The sequence below is a fragment of the Ascaphus truei genome, chromosome 1, assembly GCF_040206685.1.
Source record: "Ascaphus truei isolate aAscTru1 chromosome 1, aAscTru1.hap1, whole genome shotgun sequence".
Classification (NCBI taxonomy): Eukaryota; Metazoa; Chordata; class Amphibia; order Anura; family Ascaphidae; genus Ascaphus; species Ascaphus truei.
This window is the reverse complement of record NC_134483.1, coordinates 119,323,937-119,350,060: the sequence shown is the minus strand read 5'-3', so window position 1 is coordinate 119,350,060 and position 26,124 is coordinate 119,323,937. Positions and strand designations below refer to the sequence as shown.

Below are 26,124 nucleotides of genomic sequence, written 5' to 3'. Positions count from 1 at the left end.
TTCCTGAACCGTCTAGGATTGGTGTTAGAGTCATGGTCCAGAGACTCGTGGTCACTCCTTTGTGTACCCCCACCCCCTGGAGAGAACTGCGGCCAGACAGGGCCATCCATGGGTCTCGGGGACATCGAGTTGTTCCTAAAGTTTTTTAGGCGGAAAGGGGATCCGTAAACGAGTAGTTCCTTGGTGAGTACTGTTCTAGGATATGAGAGTGGTGGTAGAGATATCATTGGTACATGGCTCACCCGCGAAATGGCTTGGGAATCCAAGGCTATGAAGAACCAGAGGGTTCCGGAGCAGAAACGGCAGAAGAACCCCCACTGGGAACCCAGTTTATAGTAATGGGACCAGAATTTAGGATAAGCGGCCTTGATAGTTGATCGAATATACCAGGACGACCTTCGGGACAGACAAAGTCTTGGCTGACCTCTGCATGTAGTAATTTGAGAGGGACTTCTCCTCCAGAGGTCTCCCAGGTAGTGGTCAGCGAGGGTATAGGGAGGGTGGGAGCATTTCTCGGTATTGGTATGGAAGGTGACAGGGCAAGCAGTAAACCAGACATAGAGACCGAAATCTTGGGATACGTACAGAGTATTTCCAACTCAAAGGAAATAACAGGGGCAACAGAAGGTTCCGAGGGGGAAAACCATGGTTTCACAGAGGCAGAGAAGCACTCAGCAGTGGAGCTCCCAAATACTGGGGAACCCTCAGTCGGAGATAGTATTGTCTGGGGAGTAGGAATAGGCTTTGGGGCTTTAATATCAGAAACTTGAGAATCAGGCAGAGCAAGGGTAGCGGAGGGAGGGGAGCTAACCTCAGAAGCTGAAGTCTGTACTTCAGTGACAGGGACCTGAGTGACTACAAAAACAGCAGCGAGTAAAGGAATTGACTCCGGAGCTGGAGGCTCGAAATCCATAACAGAAACATCTCGCAAAGCAGGGGTACCGATAGGAGAACTAGCGTCAGGAGCTGGTGCCTGGGAATCAGTGACTGGTAATGGGAGAGTAATGATGGGAGTTAAAGAGACAATAAGCGGTAAGTTGGAACCGTGGAAACTCACAATAGCAGAAACCTTTGAAGTAAAAGGAGTCTTATCCAAAACTGCAAGGGCCCTAACAACAGGGGTGCTTGTCATGACAAAAACAGATTTAGGCGTGTTTACTAAGTGCAAAAATTCTGATAACGGGACTCCTAGCCAGTGGTGAGGGTGTCAGGGTTTGACTAGTGAGAAAATCAGATATAGTGATAAGTGACTTCGAATCAATCACTGAGGTTCTATGTTTGCTGGACATGTGTGAGAAAGTACCCTTTAAGACAGGAATTTTAATTTTTACCCCGAGTAACCCAACGGTTGCTGGAGCACGTTTAGCTGCAGTGCTGAGGGACTGAGGTTTAGCAAGGGCAGTAAAACTAAATAGCTCAGATTTAAACACCAGGACTTGTAATATCGGCAGGGTGGTCTCAGACTGTACTAAGGGGGTAACAACAGATATGCTGATCCCTGGAGGGTTTGCATGGGCAGAGAAATCAGGGGAACTAACAGCAAGGACGACCTCAATAGAAAGAGATTCTGAATCTGAAGGGAGGTTTTTACCTCTCCGAGTATCAGGGCCGGCAAGGCAAATTTCAGAGAGAGGGGAAACTGTGTGCAGGCTTCTAGCTAGCACATATGAAAAAGCGTCACTTTTGAGTAAAAACAGTGTGTCAGCAAACCTTCCTGGGAACACCACATGAACCCCAGGAGGGGCATACTGACCACTGTACGGTTTTAACCCTAAGCTTTGAGAAGGGGAGAACACAGACAGTACACGGGGGTTAATCATAACTGTACTGGTCTCTGAAGTGGGTATTTGGTAAGGAGTGTCTTGGAAACCAGAAATAACTGCAGATTCCACAACGTCGGGACTATGTGCTGAAGCAGGGATCATCGCTCTCTGGGTGACAGACTGGTTCAGCGAAGTACCCGGGAATGGGAACTCTGCGACCAAGCTTAGGGAAAAACTTGGTAACTGAATACATTTAACTGGAAACGGAACTTTAGCCGAAGTTTCAGGGGGCGCAGCAGCTGAGACTTGAGCTGAATCAGGGGTTTTATAGCAAAAACTAACTAAGGATTCAGCAACCTTGGGGAAGTCATTTAATGCAACCTCTGCTGTAGGACTTGGGGACACATTCTCTGAGGCTAGAACGAAGGCATTAGCTTGGAGGCAGCAAAAATTTACAGGAGTTAATGCAGACAGTACCAGAGAATAGAACATAGAGAGTTTTTCCTCTGTAATAGGTGAGACAAGGGATTTTTCCTCTGGAGCTAGGGACGTGAGCATGGCTGGCGGAGAACAGGGGGTTACCAAAGGGGACTCAGAGAGCTGCCCCACAGGGGTTAATACAGGAATGACCCTGGGAACAGAACTTAGAAATTCAAACTGAGTACGTGGAGGTAGGAGGGATTCGTTCAGTGACAGGGAAGGCATACAGAACTGCCTAGCAGGGGTTAAAGCAGGAAAAACTTCAAGGGCTGAAAAGGGAGATTCAGAGTTAGGAATAGATGGACAAAAAGGGACTTGTTCTCGGATACTAGAGCCTTAGTGTTGGCTAGAGAAATATACGTATATTCCAGGGGAACCTCACAGGACTGATCAGCAGGGGTTAACGTAGACGTATCATTGGTGTCAGAGTACCCGGGTGTACAATCGGCTAGGGACCGTGGCAGCTTCTATGTTAGGGGGCAGTGATAGTGGGTCAGTTTGGTCATTTCCTGGAGAGGGAGATACGTCCCCAGGTTTAGCAACAGGACTGACAGCACAGGTGGACTGCCAAGCGGCAGCGTAGCTGGCGAGGAGAGGGTCCTATTCCTTTATGCAAATGTCCAAAGTCTGGGAAAGTACACGGAGTGTGTCTTGAGCATGAACCAACATGAACAGAAGGTCCTGTTGTACTACGGGAATGTCCAATGATAAGGCCAAGGCAAAGAGTATATCTTGGGCGTTGGCAAGTTTGATAGGATTCACATTATCCCAGGTTAAAGGGGAACCAGGGGAGCAAACACAAGCGGCCAGAGACTGTTTTAAGTTCTTGAGGCAGTAAGCCTTAATAATGAGATCGTTACGGCATTGTCTTTGCAACGGGGTTAAACCTTCATACATTATCTGTTCTTCAATCAGGGGTAGTATTTCGCACAGATACTGGTTTTCAAACTTGGACTGGTCTACAGGCCGGGACAGGATTTCAGACAGAAACTTACCAACCCTCACCACAGGGCGGTCCGAGTTTGTGGGGTCGAGCATACTGTCACGACTGTGCTCGCCACAAACCTGGGTCGGACCGCGTGGCTGAGGTGGGGTTGTAAAAGCACCGACCTTAGACCGTGCAGGCGGATCGGGATTGCGCAGTTCGTAGTCGTACGTAGCAGGATCAGGATAGGAGAAGACAGCATCGTCAGTGGACACGCCAGGGTCAGGACTGGAGACATCAGGGTAAACATTGTTTAAGCAGGAGTTCGGCAACAGGTAGTCAGTAGAGCCCCGCTTCAGCTTAGGAGCGCGGGAGTGGCTTCTGCGCGTGCGGCGACCATGGCCCATGGTACTGGTCTCAGGAGGTGATAGACAGACCAGAGTAGCACACCGCCTAGCTGCACTGGTAAACCAGTGCTTCAGCGCAAGAGTCCTGAGCGGTCTGGGGAATCCTCCGTTTTAGCGCAGGAACCAGGACACGGCCTCTCTAGATTAGGGAAAGAGTAGGCCCCAGGAACCAGGAAGCTGAAGATACACAGGGAAACCTCCGCTTCAGTGCAGGAAACCAGGAACAGACCGCTGCGTGAATATAGCAGCCGGTCACAGGAAACAAGGAGCTGAAGTAACAAGGAGAGTACTCAGCTTCAGCACAGGAAACAGGAACTGACCGCTGCATGAGACTAGCAGCCGGTCACAGGAACCAGGGAGCTGAAGACAACAAGGAGAGTACTCCGCTTCAGCACAGGAACAGACCGCTGCGTGACACTAGCAGCCGGTCTCAGGAACCAAGGAGACAGACAAGACAAGGCTTATGGCAGAACACAGAGACATCCAGGAAGGACTATGCTCGGCAGGGAGCATTGTGGGAAAGCAGTACTTAAAGGTCAGAGAACCAATGGCAGAAGGGGCGTGTGGCAGTATTGCTTTGGTGAGTGAATCCAGGCTGCAGTAAATATCAGGGGAAGTGTTCCAGGACTGCACCTTTCTACAAGGTAAGGCAAACAGTAAACCGAGGAGCGGATTCCTTACAAGGCATAACATAGGAGCTAAGATTTCATTCTTAATCACTTGATTTAAACATTTACACTTAGTTGTGTTTTTTCTTTTTTGCATATCGCCCATGCTCCCCCTGGGTTTTGTAGAGATATCGAATCTGTTGGGACCTATGGAAACAGTCCCTACAGTACATGAGGGTCCAAGCAGGGAGTTGTAAAACACTGGAATGTTAATGAGCCAAGGGGACACAAAGGAAAGATCTGTTTGTTCACTCCAGCATACATCTGCGTTGCCCCAAAGGCGCACAGCCTGATGGGGCCCCCCCAAAAACGGCTCCCCTCTGCACAGGACCAGCGTGCTAAGGGTTAACATGTGCTTGATCTTTGTTGAATCGGCAACCCCACCCACTGGAATGTTAATGAGCCAAGGGGACACAAAGGAAAGATCTGTTTGTTCACTCCAGCGTACATCTGTGTTGCCCCAAACGCGCACGGCCTTTGGCGCAGCCGAAGGGCAGCCAAAGGGCGTGAGCCGTTTGCTGCCGTTCGCTGATGTTAGTTGATGTTAAAGCTGCTCTATTTCTATCAGAAAACTCACAAGCCCTTTATCCCCTGTACCAAATTTTCCTACTTTATCTGTCCATGAAATGTCTGTGAAATGACTGTATAACACTGTTCTTTTATAGTAACCATGTATTTTTTATAACTCTGTGCCCAGGACATACTTGAAAACGAGAGGTATCTCTCAATGTATTACTTCCTGGTAAAACATTTTTATAAATAAATAAATATTTATTTAAACTCACTGTGCACTTATCACATTGTGTATTTTATAAAGGCTTACAGCCTGCAGCTAGCAGGAAATTACATAACAGGGGGAAAGACAGGCAGAATAGACATACCCTGTTGTATATATGCAACAGGGTATGTCTTTTCTGCCAATCTTTCCCCATCCTGTTATGCAAGTCCTGCTAGCTGCAGGCTGTAAGGGGTTAATCTGTGGGCTTGTGACCCCTACCCATGCTCCTCTATGATGGACAGGAGTAGGGTGGGGACTCATGGCCTTTGTAAGCCTATCAGGGATAGGTATAGACCCTGAGCCCGGCCCTTCTATCCTATTAGGGGACTACTAAATTTAGAGTCAGTCCTGTTCCTGCTTTGGAAGAGAGAGGAAGCAGAGAGCCGTCAGTCTCTCCCATGGCGGGATGGGCGTGCTCACCCTCAGTCTTTGGACTGATTCAGCCACAGAGGCCCTGTAAGACCAGGGCCGTCACTATCCAGAGGTCTGGGACCTCTGAGACTCTGAATCACTGTAAGGCTGCGTCCATGGTTCCTGATTGCGTGCTGAGGCGCACAGATGCTGAGGGAAAGCGGGTGCTTTCCCTGGCCTAAGACCGCACGCCGTCGGGGGGCGGGCCAGCGACGTCACGGAGCTGGTTCGCCCTCATTGGGCGAACCGCTCACGTGACCGGCCCTGCGCTCCGGCGAGCGGCAAATCTAAATTTTGTATAAGACCTAGCGTGCGGAAGCGTAGGCGAGCCCCTACTACATTGCGGCTGTAGGGGCTCACTGGTAAGCACCAGCACACCTCAGCACGTAAGCGCTGACCATGCCCGAGGCCTAAGAAAGATCTGCAGTGGATGCCTGCCATACAATAAAGACCCTTGTTATGACACTCCTTTCTAAGTATCAGTCCTTGGAGTGCTCAATGTCCTCCCCCCCGGGGCGCGCAAATGCCACGACACCCAGCGCTCATGCTTGGAGTGCTCTCCAAGCATGAGTGCGCTCAGCACCAGCGGGGACTCAGCGCACCACACACACTAGGTACCATAGTCTGTATCTCCCAGAGAGAGGAGGGGGGGGGGGACAGTGCTACATATATAAATATGCATATTAATTGACACCTCACGATGCTGCATAGCCTGCGACATTATCCCAACTAATATTTAAACCCTTTTTTCCGTCGGCCTCAAGCGTCACTGGTGACATCACACACATCAAACCAGGAAGCCGCCTTCCATACGCCTGCGCACTCACTCTCCCATGTACACGTGCACAGACCAATCAAATTACCGCACGATGCAATTCCCCCCTCCCTATACCCCGCCCCCCCCCCCCCCCCAGCGCGCGCCGCTACTCCCTCCCTCTGCCACTCTCCAAGCAACTGTCACTCCGCGGGTCTCGGTTCTATTCCGTGACATCACAAGCGCGTGCCCTTTAACGCCTTCAGTGCCAGGACAAGGGCCCCGGTGCGCGCGGCGTCCGAATCCACCCGAGATGAGCGCGAGCTTGACGTCGTGTCCTCCTCGCGCCCGTGCACGCGCCGTGTACGCGCGGGGACTTCAAGTTGCAGCCGAGGCGACGCAGCGGCCGCTGCTGCCGACATGGTGGCCCTCGGGAGGAAGGAGATGGAGGCACCGCCGCCGGCCGGTCCCTCTCTCCGTCCCGGTCCCTCTCTCCGTCCCGGTCCCTTCACAAGCTCCCGGCTTCTATTCCTCCTCTCATTCTTCTTGCTACTGCTGCTGCCCGGGCCGGCGGACTGCCTGACAGACGGGCTGTACTGCGGCACCCTGGTGTGCTATGACGTGCTCGGGGTGAGCAGAGACGCTGGGAAGGCCGAGATAGCCCGAGCCTACCGACAGCTGGCCAAGAAGTATCACCCGGACCGCTACAGGACCAGCAAGCCGCCCGATGGGGAGACGCAGGAGTCGGCGCAGGAGACATTTCTACTGGTGGCCACGGCGTATGAGACATTAAAGGTGAAAAGTGAAGGGAGAAAGAGAAGAGAAGTGGGGAGTTACTGTGAGAGTGGGGGGGGGGGGTGACTGTGAGAGTGGGGGGGGGGGGGTGACTGTGAGAGTGGGGGGGGGGGGTGACTGTGAGAGTGGGGGGGGGGTGACTGTGAGAGTGGGGGGGGGGTGACTGGGAGAGTGGGGGGGGTGACTGGGAGAGAGTGGGGGGGGGGGGCTGACTGAGCGACTGGGGGGGTGGTGACTGTGAGAGTGGGGGGGTGGTGAGTGGGGGGTGGGTGACTGGGAGAGAGTGGGGGGGGTGGGTGACTGTGAGCGACTGGGGGGGTGGGGGTGACTGTGAGAGTGGGGGGGTGGTGAGTGGGGGGTGGGTGACTGGGAGAGAGTGGGGGGTGGGTGACTGGGAGAGAGTGGGGGGGGTGGGTGACTGGGAGAGAGTGGGGGGGGGTGGGTGACTGGGAGAGAGTGGGGGGGGTGGGTGACTGGGAGAGAGTGGGGGGGGGGGTGGGTGACTGGGAGAGAGTGTGGGGGGGGGTGGGTGACTGGGAGAGAGTGTGGGGGGGGGTGGGTGACTGGGAGAGAGTGGGGGGTGGTGACTGGGAGAGAGTGGGGGGGGGGTGACTGGGAGAGAGTGGGGGGGGGGGTGACTGGGAGAGAGTGGGGGGGGGTGGGTGACTGGGAGAGAGTGGGGGGGGGTGGGTGACTGGGAGAGAGTGGGGGGGGGGTGACTGGGAGAGAGTGGGGGGGGGGGTGACTGGGAGAGAGTGGGGGGGGGGGACTGGGAGAGAGGGGGGGGGTGGGTGACTGGGAGAGAGGGGGGGGGTGGGTGACTGGGAGAGAGAGTGGAGGGGGGAGACTGGTTTCTGGATAAATTCGATGATTTATAGTAACAGGACTTCTGCTCCCACAATGTGATATCTTGCAGTTTGTGACTGTAAGGACAATTTTTGAAACCTGTGAAAGGAAGCTGGGATTTGTCCTTGCACCATATGCTTGTTTGTGGAGGTCTTCATTAATACAGTAGGGCCTCACTTTTCGGCAATCCGCCAATACGGCGATAAAGAGAAGGGGGCTGCCGTGCATGTGCAGATGGTGGAGCGGCAGAGTTCGCGCATGAGCAGAACAGGGTACTGCAAATCTGCGCATGCGCAGAAGGGTAGGAGACGCCGAAAATTGCCGGTTGGGCTTGTCGCTTTGCGGCGGCACCATGGAACGGAACCTGTCGTATGAGCAGAGCCCTACTGTATAAACATTTACATAATCATAATGTTAAACTAGCGATCAGTCTCCTGATCTGTTGCCTCCACGTACCAGAAGAGAAGTCCATGCTGTGGAAGCCACTCTCTCTTGTGTCTATTAATCTAGAGCGTAGAAATATTGACGTCCAAATCAACATAGAGCTGGCAAGCATCTCAATGCCTGCTAGTATAAACAATATCCCAAATGGAAGCGAGTTATGAGAGGGAAACGTGGACAGTGAAGACTTTAAAAAAAAAAAAATCCTAATGCTCTGTGAGTTGTAGTTTCCATGATACGAGTTGTCTTTGTAACATTTTGTCAGGATGAAGAAACCCGTAAAGATTACGACTACATGTTGGATCATCCCGAGGAGTACTACAGACACTACTATCATTACTACAGCAGGAGGTTGGCACCAAAGGTGGATGTGAGAATAGTCATCCTGGTCTCTGTGTGCGCCATCTCTATTTTTCAGGTAATACTCAAGCACGTCACCTAAAGAATTCCATCTCCTGAACCAACAGACTTGCCCCAAAACTCTCACATTGGGCCGGTGTCCTAAAAAGTACGTCTTCAAAAGCTTTCTTTATGTCTCTATATTATAAAAAAAAGTTTTGTCTTCCCCTCTGTGAGATGAGCTCTTCAGTGACATAATGCACATATCCTGGGGGCCGATATGGAGTTAGATAGCTGTAAAGTTTAGACAGAAAGCAGACCAAGGAAGAGTGATATGTGAGGAGAAAGCAAGAATGCTGGGGGAGAGAGGCGGAAAGACTGACATCATAAGGTATTAAATGAAAGATGTGGTGGGAAGGAAGTGGACTGGGGGAAGAGAGGTGGGGGAAAAAGTTAAACCCATCATTAGTCTGCGGTCGGTAGGGTTGTTGTGCCTCATAACTCGGCCCCATGTTTTTCCAGGAAAAAAAATAATAAATTAAGTTACCTCTCATTTTCATGTATGTTCTGGGTACAAAATAAGTTGACCACATAAGTTAGTTACAGACATGTTTTAAAGTATGAAATAGCCTTGAACGTAGACAGTTGGCGTTTTTGAGACTTTATCGGATTATTTGTTGATCCCTGGAATCCTAACCAGGATCCTGGAAGTGGATTCAATGACAAGTCTTATGTACAGTAGGGGTGCAAAACCTGCTCAGATAATTGGATAACTTGTCCGGAAAGTATTTGACGGTAGGACAGGAAAAATGTACGTTGCCTCGGCATTAGCAGGGTGGGCCTGCAAGAGTTTGCCTTGCGGTGCACTGCAGACTTTTTGACCGTAACAGGAATAAAGGTCCAGTCCTTCTTAACTTTAAAAAAAATATATATATACATACATACATAAACACATTGTGGTGGCTATAACCTTTTAGCAAGCCTTATCTTGTTTTCTACAGCCATTATTCTTTGTTCTTTAATTTGTTGTACTCCTATTTTTGTTGCTCTCCAAGTGTAATACACAAGTCATATGCGAAGAGAAAAAAAACTGAACAGAAAGCATTGTACAATTTTTGTATTTTTCTTAAGAATACATTTTTTTTTAAGTCCTGCTCCCCCATCCCAAATAAAAAAAATCTTGTGAGCAACTTTACGCAGGTTTAGGCAGGCCCACCCTGTTAATGCCGAGGCACACTCTTGCAGGCACATCTAATTCTCCATTGCTGCTTATGAATATAGTTTAAGCAGCTGTGGTGAATGAAGCACATATGGATGTTCCTGTAAGATGTCCTGGCATCCCAGAAAAGGGTGCTTTCATTTACATAATGATGGATGTGGATGGCACTAGGCATCACTCAGAAAAAATATGGAGTAATAAAGACCTATTTATTTTTCTTTTTTTTTTAATTCTCTGTCCTGTGCTGATAACTGAACCACCTCTGTTTTTCTTGTTGTATGATTTATAGATATAATCCCCTCCCTCCTTTCCCACCCTGATGCCTTTCACTGCTTTTATGTTCCTTGGTACTGCAACATTTTGCTGCGACTCAGGAAGGAAAGTCTGGCTATGTCTGTAGAAGTAATAGGCATTTGAAAAATGGGCTTAATATCTTCACAGCCATTTGACATAATTATGTTTAGTGAGTTGACAAATGGAAAGGAGTATTAAAGGGATATCTGGAAAACTTGTTTTGGCTTAATTATATTTCAGTTGAAAGCCTTTGAATTATCTTTTTGAAGAAAGTGGCAAAGCAGCCAATTTCCTTATGAAATAACTGGTTTGTCAAACACCACACTGACCCAATCTATATTTTGTTGTCCCTTTTTAGGGTTTCTATTTTTATGGGGCAATCCCTTCTAGGGCTAAAGGGAACTAATGCCAGTGACTTGCTTCAGGGGTTACATCCGTTGACTTAATTTTTTTTTTTAACCCCCACGAGCTGTTTAATTTCCTGTGTATACTCCATTTTGTATGTGGTGTCACTGTGGAACAAGCCAGGGGCTCCCTCTCTTCCCCCTTTCCCCCATTCTCCTCTCTGATAAGGGCATGGAGATTGAAGAAAGCCCTTGATTTAAAAAAAAAAAAGTTCCCTGTTAAAGACCCCTAAGAAATTAAACTTGTGATTAGTCTCCAAAAAATTAAAGCGGCCAAATCTTTGCTATTAATGTCTTGATTTGATATGGGTAGACCATTAGACTGTAAATTGTTTCCAAAAAGTTGCTTTCTGGCAGCCTACTTGCGATTGCAACTTAGAGGCGCAATTTACGATCAGTGGATGTAGTGTTTTTATGCAAGTACCTTTTACGCTTATTCTGTTTCCAATGATTTCAGTTTTACAGTTGGTGGAGCAGCTACAACGAGGCCATTAACTACCTAGTCACTTTACCAAAATACCGAATCCAAGCTACTGAAATCGCAAAGCAGCAAGGCCTACTGAACCGAGCCAAAGAAAAGGGGAAGAACAGGCGGTCGAAAGAAGAAATCAAGGAGGAGGAAGAGGAGATAATAAAGGACATTATCAAGAACAAAATAGATATTAAAGGGGGCTACCAGAAGCCGCAAATATACGATATCTTATTGTTTCAAATAGTCCTGTTCCCTTACTATGTGTTCAAGTACATCTCCTGGTTTGCCAACTGGATATATCGCTTCAGTATCAAAGGTGAAGAGTATGGGGATGAGGAGAAACTGTACCTCATACGGAAAAAAATGAAGTTGTCACAGTCTCAATTTGACAGCTTAGAGAGTCATCAGAAAACTACATTCCTTGAGCAGCAGCTATGGATAAGGGAAAACTATGAGGTAAGCAAGAGTTGCGACTTCAATTTAAAGAAGTAATCCTATTAAAGCACATTGGGTGTGTAATAAAGTGATGGCTATTCACCCATGTAACACGATTGCAAATATTTTTATAGAATTCAAGATAAATGTATTTGTTTCCGTTTTAGCCAAATGATACTGCATTTGTTAGTTAAACTGATATATATTTAGCTAAATGTTAATTGGGGCTAGAATACCAAATGTAAATTTATGACTACCCCACTTTTTTGCTTAAACGGAGTGTGAAGAAACTGAAGACGATATATTTTGAGATTTAGATGCCAAGCGTTCAATTTGGACTATTTAGACTTGTCTTTGTACTGCAATTTAGATGCTAATTCATACATTTATTACATTCTTTCTGTACCATTGCTAGTTTAAGTGTTCTGTTTTTTTATTAATGAAGTTCTGAGTTAGATACAAATTAGGAAGGCCAAGGCTCTTAAATTTGAGTGTGGATGGTTGGCGTCTAGATCGTTGGTCTAATTTTTGAGCAATAAAGCATTAACCCGTAGATGCTGTGGCACCCATCGTGCACAGCGCGGTCACGTGACTGCTTTAAAAAGTAGTCACAGGATTACATACTGGCTACATCTCCCCCCCCCCCCCCGACACTTACCATTTCCCTTGACTTCAGATTGTTATGGGAACACAGGAAGCAATGAAAAGGCTTTACTTGAGTATCTGACCCATAGCGTAGTGCATTATACAGCCAGTGTGCTGTTAAACGTTTGTGTTCGTTTATTTAGAATGAAGTGGGTAGATGGTGTAAAAATATATTCAATGAGACATCAGCCACATTCACAGGTTTTATGTACTTTCTGTCTTACAGCCACTTCAAATATTATTTCATTTAAATATGTAGAGTTGCTAATCAAAAGATGGGCCCAAAATCCCCAATGAAGATCTCTCCATGGCTGACAAAGAAAAGCCCTTCTCTTGGATTTTTAATATTTTCACAAACATTGAAAAAGCAGTGGCCAAAATGTGATGTATACGACCATCCAGGATAAGTTCGCCTACTTGAGCAATACACTAATTTCAGCACTTAACAAAATCATTCATTCATTCACAGCAAGTCTAACATAAAAAACAATGTCGTTCAAATGTCTCAAGGGCCAATATGGTTACTAGAAGTTACAATACCTTTCAGTGAACCACCATGAGTACATAAATTAAGTTTCTCATCTCTAGAGCTATTTTGCCTTCACAGGTCTCCTCGTCACATGTTCACTAGTTTTTCATTTTTTTTTTTTTTATATATAATTCGCAGTTATTTGCCTGCCCCACACCACAGCAGAAAGCCACTTGTCAACTGCAGGGGCCATGCACGAAAACTTTTTAATGCAGAGCTATTAATTGTTATGCAAAGCATTATGCGGTGGGACTTCAGGAAGCAGAGCAGGGATCCTGTTGCAGCCTGAGACTTTCAGCTTCATAAATTACCCCCAATTTTACACTTGTCTTAGGCGAGTGGGCAATTGTTGTTGTTTTTTTTCGAGCCCTGTTTATAATAAGCTCTCATGTTGGTTCCCAAGATATATTCTACAATCTGCTCCAAATTATAACTTACTCCAGAGCAGCTGCCTACCATTCTTTTTCGTATTGATTTCACACACTTTTTGAATGGTTCATATGACCCCTTCAAAGTAAAGTCCAATAGTTTGGACCCTTGTATTGGGAATAACACAATATTTGTTTTGTCACTTCCAATAGGTATACAAACTAGATCAGGAAGAAGAACAAAAGAAAAAAATGGCTTCAGATCCCCGATGGAAGAGATACAGAAGATGGATGAGGAATGAAGGACCAGGACGCCTGACATTTGCAGATGATTAAAATCTAACGCTGTCATGGTGCTAACGCAAGAGATTATTTTTTTTAAAGAAATGTTGGTTTTTTTGTGTCTGCCCTTTCATAGCTGGCAGCTGAAAAACAAATAATTGAGATATGGTGGACTTACATTTTCTACTGCTTTTTATACAGAGGGGGGGAAAAAATGGTCTACTCATAAACCTCATGTTTATTATAACGAATAAACATTCTCCTGCAGAAAAACAGATGCATACACACTGCCATCATTGTATTGCATATCTGTTTTAATAGTTTCATACTGTTTACAAACTGGTCTAAAATTGGAATAAAAATCATGAAACTTTGTCCTGAGTTTGTATAAGGGGGGGATGGGGGGGCGGCGGGGGGTAATAAAGCGATCAATTGCAGAAGTTGGGTTCCACTTCTGGTTTGACCTCTGGCAGAGAACATATGGATGCCGCTCCACATTAAGAGGAGGTTTATGGGGGATGCAGAGTGGACTCTACAGAACTGCTGAATGCTAAAAGAAGTGCCGAGTGCCGGCGTGTGGGAGGATGGGCCTCAAAGTCGTGAGGCCTGGTGCAGCTGAAGCGGCTGTAGTTCCACCACTGTAAGAATTTCATAGAGTGAATGTGAACTAAGGAAACAGTGGCATGTTTCAAAGAATAATTGAAACACATTTAAAAAAAAAAAAAAAAATTAGATTTTTTTTTTTTAAACTTTTCTACGGTAAACAAATGCTTTGGAGGAGAGGGGGTTCCAATTTGTATCTAGTGTCTTTTGGTGATAAGAGCATAAGGCCAGAAAATGTAAGGTCGTGTTGTTTTTGCTTTGCCCATTGTAGTTATGAATTCTAGTCAAAGCCAAAGTCTTAGGACATGCACACCAATAGCATTAAAATATTCAAAAAGGAAAAAAAAAAGTTACCAATTGCTCCAGAGTGAACAAACATAATTTTGTCCAAAGTCTCGCTGATAAAAGAAAATACTTCCAGGCACTCGAAATGTAATTTCAAAGTTTCTTCATATTTATTTGGCAAACATCTTATACAGAGCAAGTTTTTGGCATATAAATGCCTTCATCTGGGGTGGTAGTTATGAAGCTATTATCGGTCAAACAGAAACATCAGTAGCTGCTATGGTCGAGTTCAGCAGAATGTGAATATGTACAATTTGTTTTTTTTCCTGGTCTATGTGGCTGCCACTTTAATATCATATTTAAAAAGAAACCTTTTATTTTTTGTTATACTCCCTAAATGTTATCACTAATAATTGTAAGTATACCTGATTGATACACAGGGGCCCTTTAACATATTTGTTTTTATTTAAAAAAAAGGTTAAAATACTGCATAATTGTGGATAAGTAACAGATTTCAACATGGGAGAACTGAAAAAGGTTACAAATTTTGTGGGAATTGGAGAGGCCTTGTGGATGGAACTAGCCCCAGTGATATAACTTGACTCCTGCAGCCACTGTGGTTCCAAATACCATGTTAATATAAAGAAAAATGCCCAGAAAGGGATCTCTACAATCTAGCCATTAACTGGTTAAATTTATACCAGGTTCCTCTGCTGATGGTTTTTAGTTTTAAAGTCATAATCCTCCATCCCCCCCAGAAGCCAATCTCACTGAGCCTGTCTTGCCCTTTTTTTTTTTAACTCAAATTTTATTGAATTTTTCAAGGATGGGGAAAATAAAAAATGGGGAGTGGGTACAAAAGAAGAATGGGAGGGAGGGGAAGGGGGTACATTTCTGGGTCACAACAATTTGTGTACATATAGAGTAAATGGTACAGTCAAAATGATACAGACAAGATGTAAACGACATCGCCATAACAGTTTATCGTAGGATGTTATCATCCTTGCCTGGCCCTTAATCTGAGGACCCTGGATGTCAGGATCCTGGGTTGACATCCTTCACTCCTGCTACAACATAATTGTATGGGAGTTTATTTCCGAGATGTCCATGGGTGCCAAACCCTTTGAAACTTAAAGCAGATATCATTTAATAGGCGTGTGCGTTTTTCCATATGACAGATAAACCATATTTTGTTTTTTTTATATCTTAGGTATGGAGGGTAGCACATTCTGCTTCCAGACCGTATGTCTTGCCCTTTTTTGCTGTGTTTTTTTAATGTTAAAATTGTATTAATTTCTAGATTCTGTGGTTACCATGGTAACCTTTAGACTTCCCTGGGTTCTGGGGTGAACTTAATTTTAACCTGAACACTTCATATTTCAAACACGTATCTTCTGAAAGAGCAATCGTATCAGATTTTAAAACTAAACACAGAATTGGTTGGGGCAAGAAGACATCTCTAAGTAAAAAAAACAGAATGTCAAAAAAGTCAATGCTTATTTTGATCTTACACTGTGGGCTCCCTCTCTCCCTCTCTCTCCCCCTCCCCCCATTCAGGGACTATTTAACACCTCAAGACATAAATCGCATACTACTACATAATTTCAGCATGTTTTTGGAAGTAGTTTTAGATTTTGCTACAGATCTTGAGCATTCTTGTTCCATAGTGACAGGAGATTGTATTTCAGCTGTCAAGTGAAAAAGAGCCAGGAGTACTACTATTGTTGCGACCATCCTTCCCAAGAGCCATGTAATGTTCCGCTGTAGGGTTGTGAAGATACCACATCTCTTGCCAGTTGCCTGATCATGTCTCTTTTGTCAGCCTGCAGTGATACTTTTGCTGATAGACTTTTAGAAATGATTTTCGACCCCATAAGGCAGGCACAAGCCAGCTTTCCTTTTGGTTGACCAACCAACCAACCAACCGTGTTCTGTCAAAATTTGAATGACTGTACGTACCTGTACATCTGTTTCCTACTGAGAACCTGCTCATGATAATGTCGTCCAAATAGAAAATTATAAAAACTCTGTGATGTCTGATACATGCTATTGTTGTAGTAAATACCAACTTCTGTAGAAAGACCAAAGGAGAGAGACGGAATTGGAAATGACAATCCATGATAAACAATCGGAGGAATTTCAAACAAATGGGAACATGGAGATACAGTTTCTTCAGCAATTAATCCATTCTTTGATCCATCTGATCTGTGAATGCAGCATTGTCGCCTTCTAAGGGAATAAGTGTTCTATAGAATGTGGCTACTGCCGCATCCACCCATAGAGGGATATTCCCACTCTTCTTTGTCTTCCGATTTGAATGGGTACATCCTGGTAAATTTGCTTGAGGTTCCACTTTTCCTATCTGGGCTCTTCCACTTGCTCATAATCTGCTCAGATCTTGGATTACTTTATGAACTAGGAAGGATCTGGATTTCTTCTTTGAACCATACAATATCTTGTCTATTGTATTTAATTTGTCTTTTTCTTGCATCAGCCCAAGTGTGGATGTAATATCTTTAATGAGCTTCCCTATGTCTTCAGCATTGAAGTTGGAATAATCTTCTTTACTTTCATCCTCTTCTGATGCTGATTGAAGGAAAACATCTGAGGTGTACTGTCTTTCTGAATCTGCACCAGAAAGATCAGAGTCGTCCTCATAGGTAATTTCTTCTCACTTGCGCTTTTTCCTTGGCAGCCGTGAAGGATAGGTGTTGAACCACATAAAGAATTCTAAATTTGAGATGGTGTTCCATTGCTGCCTTCCTGATACATGATACATAACTGGCACATTTTACAAAGTTGACCAGCAGGTAGACTTTCATTACAGCCTAAACCATTAAGGTGCTTAGATTTAGCAGCACATGTCTTTCATCTGATGATTGAGTCTTCATGTAAATACATTATTGCCAGAAGGAGAGGTGGGAGTTACATTAGACATAATAGTATACACTATAAGATGCAAGAGAAAAAATGAGAGAAAAGAGCCCAGCCCTATAGGAAATCCTAGCATCTGACTAACACCAGCACCTCGCACCACTCTGTGAGGGAGATGCCTTTTTAGGCTGTGCCCTTGGTAGGCAAGTACTTCTGGATCACCTAAGTGGCAACTTATTGCAAAGTGATGATGTCATCGTGGTCACGGCGAGCACCATGACATCAGTGCAGAAGGTGATATGGGGGGATAGGAGTCGTACCCTCTCCATGTGGAAGCTCCTTGGGCTGACAGGAAGCACTGCAGTCCCGGGTGAGAGGCGTACTCAAGGTAAGGCCTTGCGTCTAAAACTTTGATAAAAAAACACAGCTTCAGCATTACACTCAAAATAACCGGGGTTTACAGGATGTTTTCCACACACCGAGAGTGTCTGGGTACCATGATACCGTATGGATGCTAGTTGCATCCTAGTAAGTTTAAAAGTCCTGCTCGGCTATACAACTGAGTCTTATTCTGGATCTGTGTGTCTCCGGCATAAACCTCGGAGTAACACACCAACTGTCTCCCAGACTGCAAGTCTGGCTCTAATCTGATTAACTGTGATTGACGGGTTTACATAGTTTCCCGGCCTCCATCTGAAACTATGGAGAAGCATGTGCTGACCAATCAGAGCACGGATGCTACATTGGTCAATCACGAAGCAAGGTCTCGCCTGTGATCGGCCAATCAGGGCCATGGAAGGTGACTGGGCTTTAGGACAGCCCAGAGAGGTGGGCTTAAGGAGAGTGGACAATTCAAAACTGACCAATGTGAGTCGGTTGGGTCTCGGACCCAGGCCTAAATTTCTAGTTTCATCCTGATACCTCCTGCAGAGATTTATATATCCAAGTCTAGGATAAACAATGGCTCTGCTTTTGAAGTCCATGTACCCCAGACCTGAGTTAGCACCCTCCCCACTCACCCAGTGTCCCAAGAACCATGCCCAGCCCACCTGTGGATAGCAGGCCCAGATTCCTATGTGTGCTGGCTGGCTAAGTGAATTACCAGTCCAGTACACAAAGGAGTCATATGAATACTTTACATTACGTATGTATGGAGGAATAAACTTAACGGGGTATACACAAGCACACACTTGTCAACTATTTTGGCTGCAATAAGATGGTATTTTAGCCTCTAACATAGGTATCCATCATGATATGTAGAGGCAACTGCCAGGCTTAATCTTAAATGTGCTGGCCAGGCTGCCCCTACCGTCACAGCTGTACAGCTTTTAAAATATAATGAAACAATTGGTAATGATGTTCCTGCTCTGAGAAGTGTACAATCTAAAAGGAATGGCACCAGTATAGGTGGCGCTATAAGGCCACTCAGCATGGTATTCACAGTGGGCTTGTCTGGAGGGTGGCAGTTAGCCAGTAGTGAAGGCAGTATTAGAGAAAAATGTGCACGTATGGTGCCAATTTTATTTGTCATTTGTATTAATGTATCAAGATCTTTGCTCGTACAGAGGCTTCTAATGGAAAAGTGATTTTGGTTGTTCCTTTACCCAGTTCCAAAAATGTACCCCCAAAAATACGTACGCTGTAGTAAATGGAAGACGAAAAACAGTCATATTGTATCTAAATGTTCACAAGGAAAATAACAATAGCCCATATTTAGTAAGCATTGCTTAATGGCTCATAAGGTGTCTTACTACACGTGAATGAGCCGTAAGGTATCTTTTGGCTTAGCAACAATATATAAATGTGACCCACAAGGCCAATTAAAACAGAGCAATATCAATAAAATTACCAACCGTGACAGCAATAAGGCTTGCACGAAAAATCTCTCCACTGCTCAGCATAAGATGTTTTCATAAACACATAATGGGATGTGTAAGTTCAATAAGGCTGATAAAATAAAATGTATTTCATAATTCACACAAAATAATAATGAACATTTTTAAAGGGAGTACTTTTCTTGATGAATGGATATGTTTAATGTTGCAGAATCATTACAGGAAAGGAAATTAAATGAGCTGCAAAGGATAGGGTGATAACAGGGAACTTGGATAGCTGTGGAAATAAGGATGGCAGGTAAAACTGGTAAGTTTAACAAGAGATTCTTCAAAAGCACGGGTATTGAAGGATATGCCAAGCAGGTTAAAACGTAAAAGAAAGATTATTGATCCAGAAACAGATGTGTCTCATCCCTGTGTAATAAACTATGGCACACTGTGTAATGGTGCTGAGTACCTCCACACACTTATAACCTTTTGCAGCTTCTCTGTAATGAAAATCATTGACATATTTAGGGCATCACCATGCCTTAAACCTGACCTTATTACACGGATCAATAACCAACTGCAGGATAGTTCCTTGCAATAGGAGTTTCTCTACTGGTGTATGGTGGGGATCAGCTTTACTTTCACAAAATGCATTGCAGACGATGGGGTTAAGTGGGAAAGCATTACCAAGAAGTAAACGGCATAAAATAAAATATATTGCATTGTGTATGCAATAAATGTGTTTTCCTCGAATGCCTTATTAGGAGCACAGATTGGAAATTGACAAAATGAACATTTATTATAAAAAAATAATTGGTACCATTGTTTCTCCTGAAGATAATTGCACCATGACTTATTTATCAATGTGGTTAATGTATTATTATAAACAATTATTTTAATGAATGCATTTTTGTATGTAGTAATTTTTCAGGGTATTTTTGTAATTTACATCAAAACTTCTCTTACTCGTGAGTTTATTAGGTTGAAGAATGACATTCTTCCTATATTGTATTATATTGATCTACATTTTACTCGCGTATACTATACAGCAATAAAACATTTTAATCAATTTGTTTTGTTAGCTTTAGACATTTTCTATGGTTTTGTATATTGGTTTTTAGTCTGAGGCGTAGCTGAAAATTTGCATTTCACAGACAATAGATGATATCCTTAGAGATACATACACCACAGTCGCTGCTTTAAGCAGAAATCAAGAAATGATTACATTGAAAACAAAATGCTTAGTGGTTAGCTAAGCATCACAACTTAGATCAATTCCATACAGCTGAAAATGTTACCTGCTCACTAATTTCCTGAGAAGGAAGACTATTTATCGTCTCCTGGCTATGGTGAGAAATTATTTATGCACAGTCAACAATGCGTTGACTTTATTTATCTGAGTTAACAGTTTCTCACCTTGGCCCAAACTCACTGAAGGGTGCTAAGCTTTAGCACGACCTAACTCCCATTCAAAAGCACCCACAAGGATGGCCACTACCTATACCTGGTTTTCACTAAAAACTTCTCTCTCTCCGATTTCTCCATTTCCCCTTTTCCTCTCTCTGACCATCACTTCATCTCATTTTCTCTCTCGCTTCTCTCCATCTCCATCTTGCCCTCGTTTTTGCAGAAAACTGCGCTCTATTAACCTACCAGCTTTTGATTCCACTTTACGCTCCTCCCTCTCCTCTCTCAGTTCTGCTTCAGACCCTGACAACCTGTTCAGGAACTACAACTCTGCCTTATCTTCCTCTCTTGATCTTCATGCCCCGCTTTCTCTCTGCCATCTGCGCCCTTCTAACCCCAGACCCTGGCTAAACTCCCACACACGCATGCTGCATTCCTCCACTTGTTCCTCGGAACGCCTCTGGAGGAAATCTCATACGCTCGCAGACTTCATTCACTACAAATTTATGCTGTCCTGTTTCAACTCTGCCCTCTCTCAGGCTTAACAAACCTTCTTTTCATCACTAATCAACACACACAAGTCTAAAGCACGCCGACTCTTTTCTGTCTTTGACTCTCTACTCAGACCACCCTCGGCTGCCTCCTCTTTTTCCTCCATCTCACCTCAGGACTTTGCTGACTCTTTTAAGGAAAAGGTGGAATCCATACGTCAGAACATCCCATCTGTTGCCTCCTCCCATCCCACACCGCTTCCCAACTCTCCTGCCTTTCGTGACACTTTTTCCGCTATCTCGGAGGAGGATGTGTCACTGCTGATCTCCTCTTCTCCCTCTACCACTTGCCCTCTTGATCCCATTCCCTCCCATCTCCTAAAACCTCTTGCTCCTTCTATTATCCCTACGCTCACCCAGATTTTTAACTCTTCCCTCTACTCTAGTACCTTTCCATCCTCCTTCAAGCATGCAACCGTTATACCATTACTCAAAAACAGCAAGCTTGACCCTACCTGTCTTTCTAACTATCGACCTGTCTCCCCCCTGCCTTTTGCCTCCAAACTCCTTGAACATCTTGTATTCTCTCGATTGCTACACTTTCTCAACACCTATTCTCTTCTAGACCCTCTATAATCTGGCTTCCGCACTGCTCACTCGACTTAAACAGCCCTCACTAAAATAACTGACGACCTCCATGCTGCCAAATACAGAGGTCCTTACACTCTGCTCACATTACTCGACCTCTCTGCAGCATTTGACACCGTGGACCACCCTCTTCTCCTTCACAATCTCCATACTTTTGGTATTCGGAACAAAGCTCTATCCTGGATCTCCTCTTACCTCTCCCATCGTACTTTCAGTGTCACTTTAGCTAACACCTCCTCCTCTATTGATCTCTCTGTGGGGGTACCCCAGGGCTCTGTCCTGGGACCCCTTCTCTTTTCTCTTTACACACTCTCTCTAGGTGACCTAATCACATCTTTTGGGTTTAAATATCACCTCTATGCTGGCGACACACAAATTTACCTTTCAACCCCTGACCTTACACCTGCTATACAGACCAAAGTTTCTGAATGCCTCTCTGGACTATCATCCTGGATGGCCATCCACCGACTGAAACTTAACATGGCAAAAACAGAGCTCCTTATACTTCCTCCCAAACCTGGCCCTACTACCTCCTTCCACATTACTGTTGGAAATACGATCATTCACCCAGTAGCCCAAGCACGCTGCCTAGGGGTCACACTCGATTCCTCTCTCTCATTCTCCTCTCACATTCAAAACGTTTCTAAAACTTGTCGCTTTTCCTCTGCAATATCACAAAGATACACCCTTTCCTCTGTTACTCGACTGCTAAAACTCTGACTCTGGCCCTCATTCTATCCCGTCTTGATTACTGTAACCTCCTGCTGTCCGGCCTTCCTGCCTCTCACCTGTCTCCCCTACAATCTATCCTAAACGCTGCTGCCAGAATCACTCTACTCTTTCCTAAATCTGTCTCCGCGTCTCCCCTCCTGAAATCCCTCTCCTGACTTCCGATCAAATCCCGCATCTCACACTCAATTCTCCTCCTCACTTTTAAAGCTTTACACGCTTCTGCCCCTCCTTACATCTCAGCCCTAATTTCTCGCTATGCACTATCCAGACTCTTGCGTTCTTCTCAAGGATGTCTTCTTTCTACCCCCTTTGTATCTAAAGCTCTCTCCCTCCTTAAACCTTTCTCACTTTCTGCCCCGCACCTCTGGAATGCCCTTCCCCTCAATACCCGACTAGCACCCTCTCTATCCACCTTTAAGACCCACCTTAAGACACATTTGCTTAAAGAAGCATATGAATAGCACTGGATAATCCTGGACACGTGATACATAAAGCTTGGCCCCCTGCAGATGCACTTACTAGAATTCCCTCCTACTGTCTCTATATGTTCCCCTACCTACCAATTAGATTGTAAGCCCCTCGGAGCAGGGACTCCTCTTCCTTAATGTTACTTTTATGTCTGAAGCACTTATTCCCATGACCTGTTATTTATATTATTTGTTATTTATATGATTCCAACATGTATTACTACTGTGAAGCGCTATGTACATTTATGGCGCTATATAAATAAAGACATTCAATACAATACAAATAAATTGGAATTTAGATGTGCTAAAGCTTAGCACCCTTTAGTGAATATGGGCCTCCATATGTACTAGGGGCCCAATAGACCAAGGGACACAAGCATGATGTGCCAGTACTGGTTATCGCATCTGTTCCAGCGTTAACTCCCAATCAAATCAAATGGGATTTAACGCTGGAACGGGCGCCAATACTGGCACCTGATCCGTATGCCCCTAAGAGCTAGGTTCACTAAATGTCGAATAAGTAATTGGCGTTATTGGTGTTTAACACCAATTTTATTTTGTTAACCTATTCACTGAAGCCCTATCACCAGCGTTGATAATGGGCTTTTTATCTCGGTGATATATCTCCGATGTGTACATGCAGTAAATGCAAACAAGTAATTATCGCTATGTCACATGCTAGTCGCTAAACTCTGATAACTGGCAAAAATTATTATCATTATCTTGCATATGTATATAACGGCCACTATATGAATATGCAACATAACCTAAACCAACCATGATTTAATGATGAAAATACATTTCACAACATTTTAATATATTAACGCCTTTATTGCCCACGTAACTTGCTAGTTACGATCAATGGTCAGCTCATGGCTAGCTGGTCCCTACTTGTATCTGTGCACTCATTAAGACCAGCAGGTGTGGAGTTCCCCATATTACAGATCCAGAATGACTCTCTAATACAGTGGTACACAAACTGGGGGGATTTTCTGGGGGGTAGGGAAGAGCGGGGGCCCTGTGCTCTTCCCCAAAGCATTTAAATTAAAGCTGGGGAGCTCACGTAAGGCCTCTGTAAGTTCATTTACCTTGTCTCCGGCAGCTTTTGGCGACGCATCGCCATGGCAATGCAGTGTAAAATGACACCGCGGGGTCTCATGATGCTGCATTGCCATCGCAACGTGACATCACATGACATCATAACATCAGAACGCCGGAGAATCTCCTCCTAATTCAGATTCTGTGATATGCTCAAGTCCCATAATACTGAGGGTAGTCGGATCCATAGAATGAATGGATATAAAATGTTTGGGGACAATATGTGTAACGATCCCTTTCATGATAGCTCGTCTGTGCTCAAAGAACCTGACACATAGGGGACGTTTAATCCACCCAAAATATTGAATCCCGCAAGAACAGGATAACATATATACTAAATAGTGAGACAATTAATTGAACTTTTGACAGAGTGATGGATACCCTTGAAAAATAAGCAAAAAGAATCAGAAGGATCAATATGTCTACGCATCAGACAGCGACATCTGCCACATTTATGACTCCTGGAAATACCTTTGTGGGAACCAAACTGAAATTCCCCTTGTCTCTCAACTTAATGGGGGACAGAATTTTTTTTAATGCTAGAAGTCTTACGAAATACCATTGGAATTGTCTTTGTGAGTTGACACCCTAAATGTGAGTAACATGATAAGACATTCCAATGTCAATTAAGAATTTTAGTAATCTTCTCAAAAAAACAGTTATATTTAGTAATGAATTTAGTAGATCCCTAGCAGGATCCTGTAATAATAGCTTTACTGTTATTTGAATGTTTTTTTCCAAGCATTTATTTTTAGATTTCTCCATCAATGTGGATCTATCTAAAGCCGTCACTTTGCTATATCAATCAAGGACACGATTTTTGTCATAGCCTTTCTAGGCAAAATTGTCCATTCATCGTTGTGACTGAATGTCAAATCTAGAAATCAAGAGAACAATTTCTCCTGAGCCTATTTAACTGGCTCAGGGGAATGTTCCTCAGCCACTTTCTTTGGTGGCTACTGTCAGCATGGATGTAACTGTTGACAGCAACATCCTTAAAGTGAACTTCTTAATAAATGATAAGATTTTCATCCACTGAAAGGGCAAGATCTAAAAATATAATGTCACAAGGATTAGTGGAAGATGTAAATGTTAGTCACAAATCATTGGTTTTAAATTCTGCTAAGGCCAAATTCAGCTCTTCCTCAGCCCCATCCCAAATGATAAGTATATCATCGATATACCGGCCATAGAATACCTGGCCCGCCCTCAGTTGCAAGTTGTGCCAAATATGCTCAACCTCACAGAATCCCAGAAAAAGGTTGGCATAGCTGGGGGAGAACCTGGTACCCATGGCCATACCACAGGTTTGGAGATAAAACATGTTAAATGAAAAATAATTATGTTTGAGAATGAAACGGATCATAGAAAGCAAAAATTGTTGTTGTACCGGGGGAAACTCATCATCACCTTCTAAAAAGTATATGTAACACCCCTATCCCCTCCTAAGGGAGATTTGTAGGTCTTATGGTATTAGTGGTGCTGTGGTGCTCACCTGTTGGTTCCCCAGAGGCAGAGTTTCCACAGATGTAGTAGGGAGCTTGGTGTACAGGATTCTCTTTGCAGTGCAGGGCACTGCCAGAGGCAGGGATTCACTCCTTGCAGGAACAATAGTAGAATAACAGTCCAGAATGCCAGGAACGTTGCAACAGGGGTTTATTGGAGCCTTAGTTGTGCAGATAGTACAGTACAGACAGTGTTCCTTGTTTTCACCTCACTCACCCACTCACTTGGGCAGATGCACAGTTTCTCAGGGCCAGGCCTGGGGTAGTCAATCCTCACCCTCTTCTGAGTAGCAGCTAGACAGGACCCACAACTCAGTCTGTGGTATCATCCCTTCCCTGGGCAGGACAGGATTCATCAGGAGTCAGGGCACCTCAGGCATTCTCCAAGGCTTCTCTGGAACTCTCTGAAAAGGGGTGGGTCTCCAACTATTATACCCAGGGGGCGTAAACCTTTCCACCCCAGTCTCTGGGCAGAAAATACCGTTGCAACGGCATCACCCCATCAGTCACATGACCTACCAGTACTTTCCTAACTCTGACCCATGCCCACCAGACTAGCAGGTGCCTGAAGTTGCAACATTGTAACTTAGCTTAGGAGCCAAATCACATGCAGGGCAATGTGCAAGCTGGTTAATACTAACACTGCCAGCATCTATCATAGCTGACAGGCAGAACAGGGGTCTAATGTCTTGCACTGCCTGCTATTATCAGGACTTATGTGTCAGGCTATGGAAAATAGCAGGGTAGTACATAGCCCTAAGTCCCGTAGTGTGTTCTATTCAAGTGTATAAGGACTGGACATCACATGTGGCCCATCTGTACTGCACCGACACACTTTATTCGAGCAAATACCCAGTATGTACCTGGCAGATACCTGGAATGCGCCGCTCCTCACCTCTGACAAGCCCCGTTGCATTTGCCTTCCCAGCCTGGGTT

General features: G+C 44.7%; 1 protein-coding gene across 2 annotated transcripts; it reads left to right on the top strand.

Annotated features, from left to right (window-relative positions):
- The first annotated feature begins 6,361 nt into the window (after nt 1–6,361).
- DNAJC25 (DnaJ heat shock protein family (Hsp40) member C25) lies at nt 6,362–13,356 on the top strand. Of its 2 annotated transcripts, none has more exons than XM_075594094.1 (4): nt 6,362–6,981; nt 8,534–8,686; nt 10,982–11,452; nt 12,303–13,162. In XM_075594094.1, exons 1-4 carry the CDS (start codon nt 6,607–6,609, stop codon nt 12,333–12,335), a joined length of 1,032 nt encoding a protein of 343 aa, XP_075450209.1. In that variant the 5' UTR covers nt 6,362–6,606; the 3' UTR covers nt 12,336–13,162. The 2 variants fall into 2 exon arrangements, with proteins under 2 accessions (XP_075450209.1, XP_075450201.1); XM_075594086.1 differs by lacking the exon at nt 12,303–13,162 and adding an exon at nt 13,187–13,356 and having other exon boundaries at nt 6,364–6,981.
- The last annotated feature ends 12,768 nt before the right edge of the window (nt 13,357–26,124 follow it).

Bases quoted from the DNA above. Each gene is read 5' to 3' on its own strand.
- DNAJC25 (XM_075594086.1), top strand. From the start codon at position 6,607: ATGGTGGCCCTCGGGAGGAAGGAGATGGAGGCACCGCCGCCGGCCGGT. The intron at 8,687-10,981 runs GTAATACTCAAG...CAATGATTTCAG, and splicing joins GCGCCATCTCTATTTTTCAG to TTTTACAGTTGGTGGAGCAG. The intron at 11,453-13,186 runs GTAAGCAAGAGT...CACTTCCAATAG, and splicing joins GGATAAGGGAAAACTATGAG to GTATACAAACTAGATCAGGA.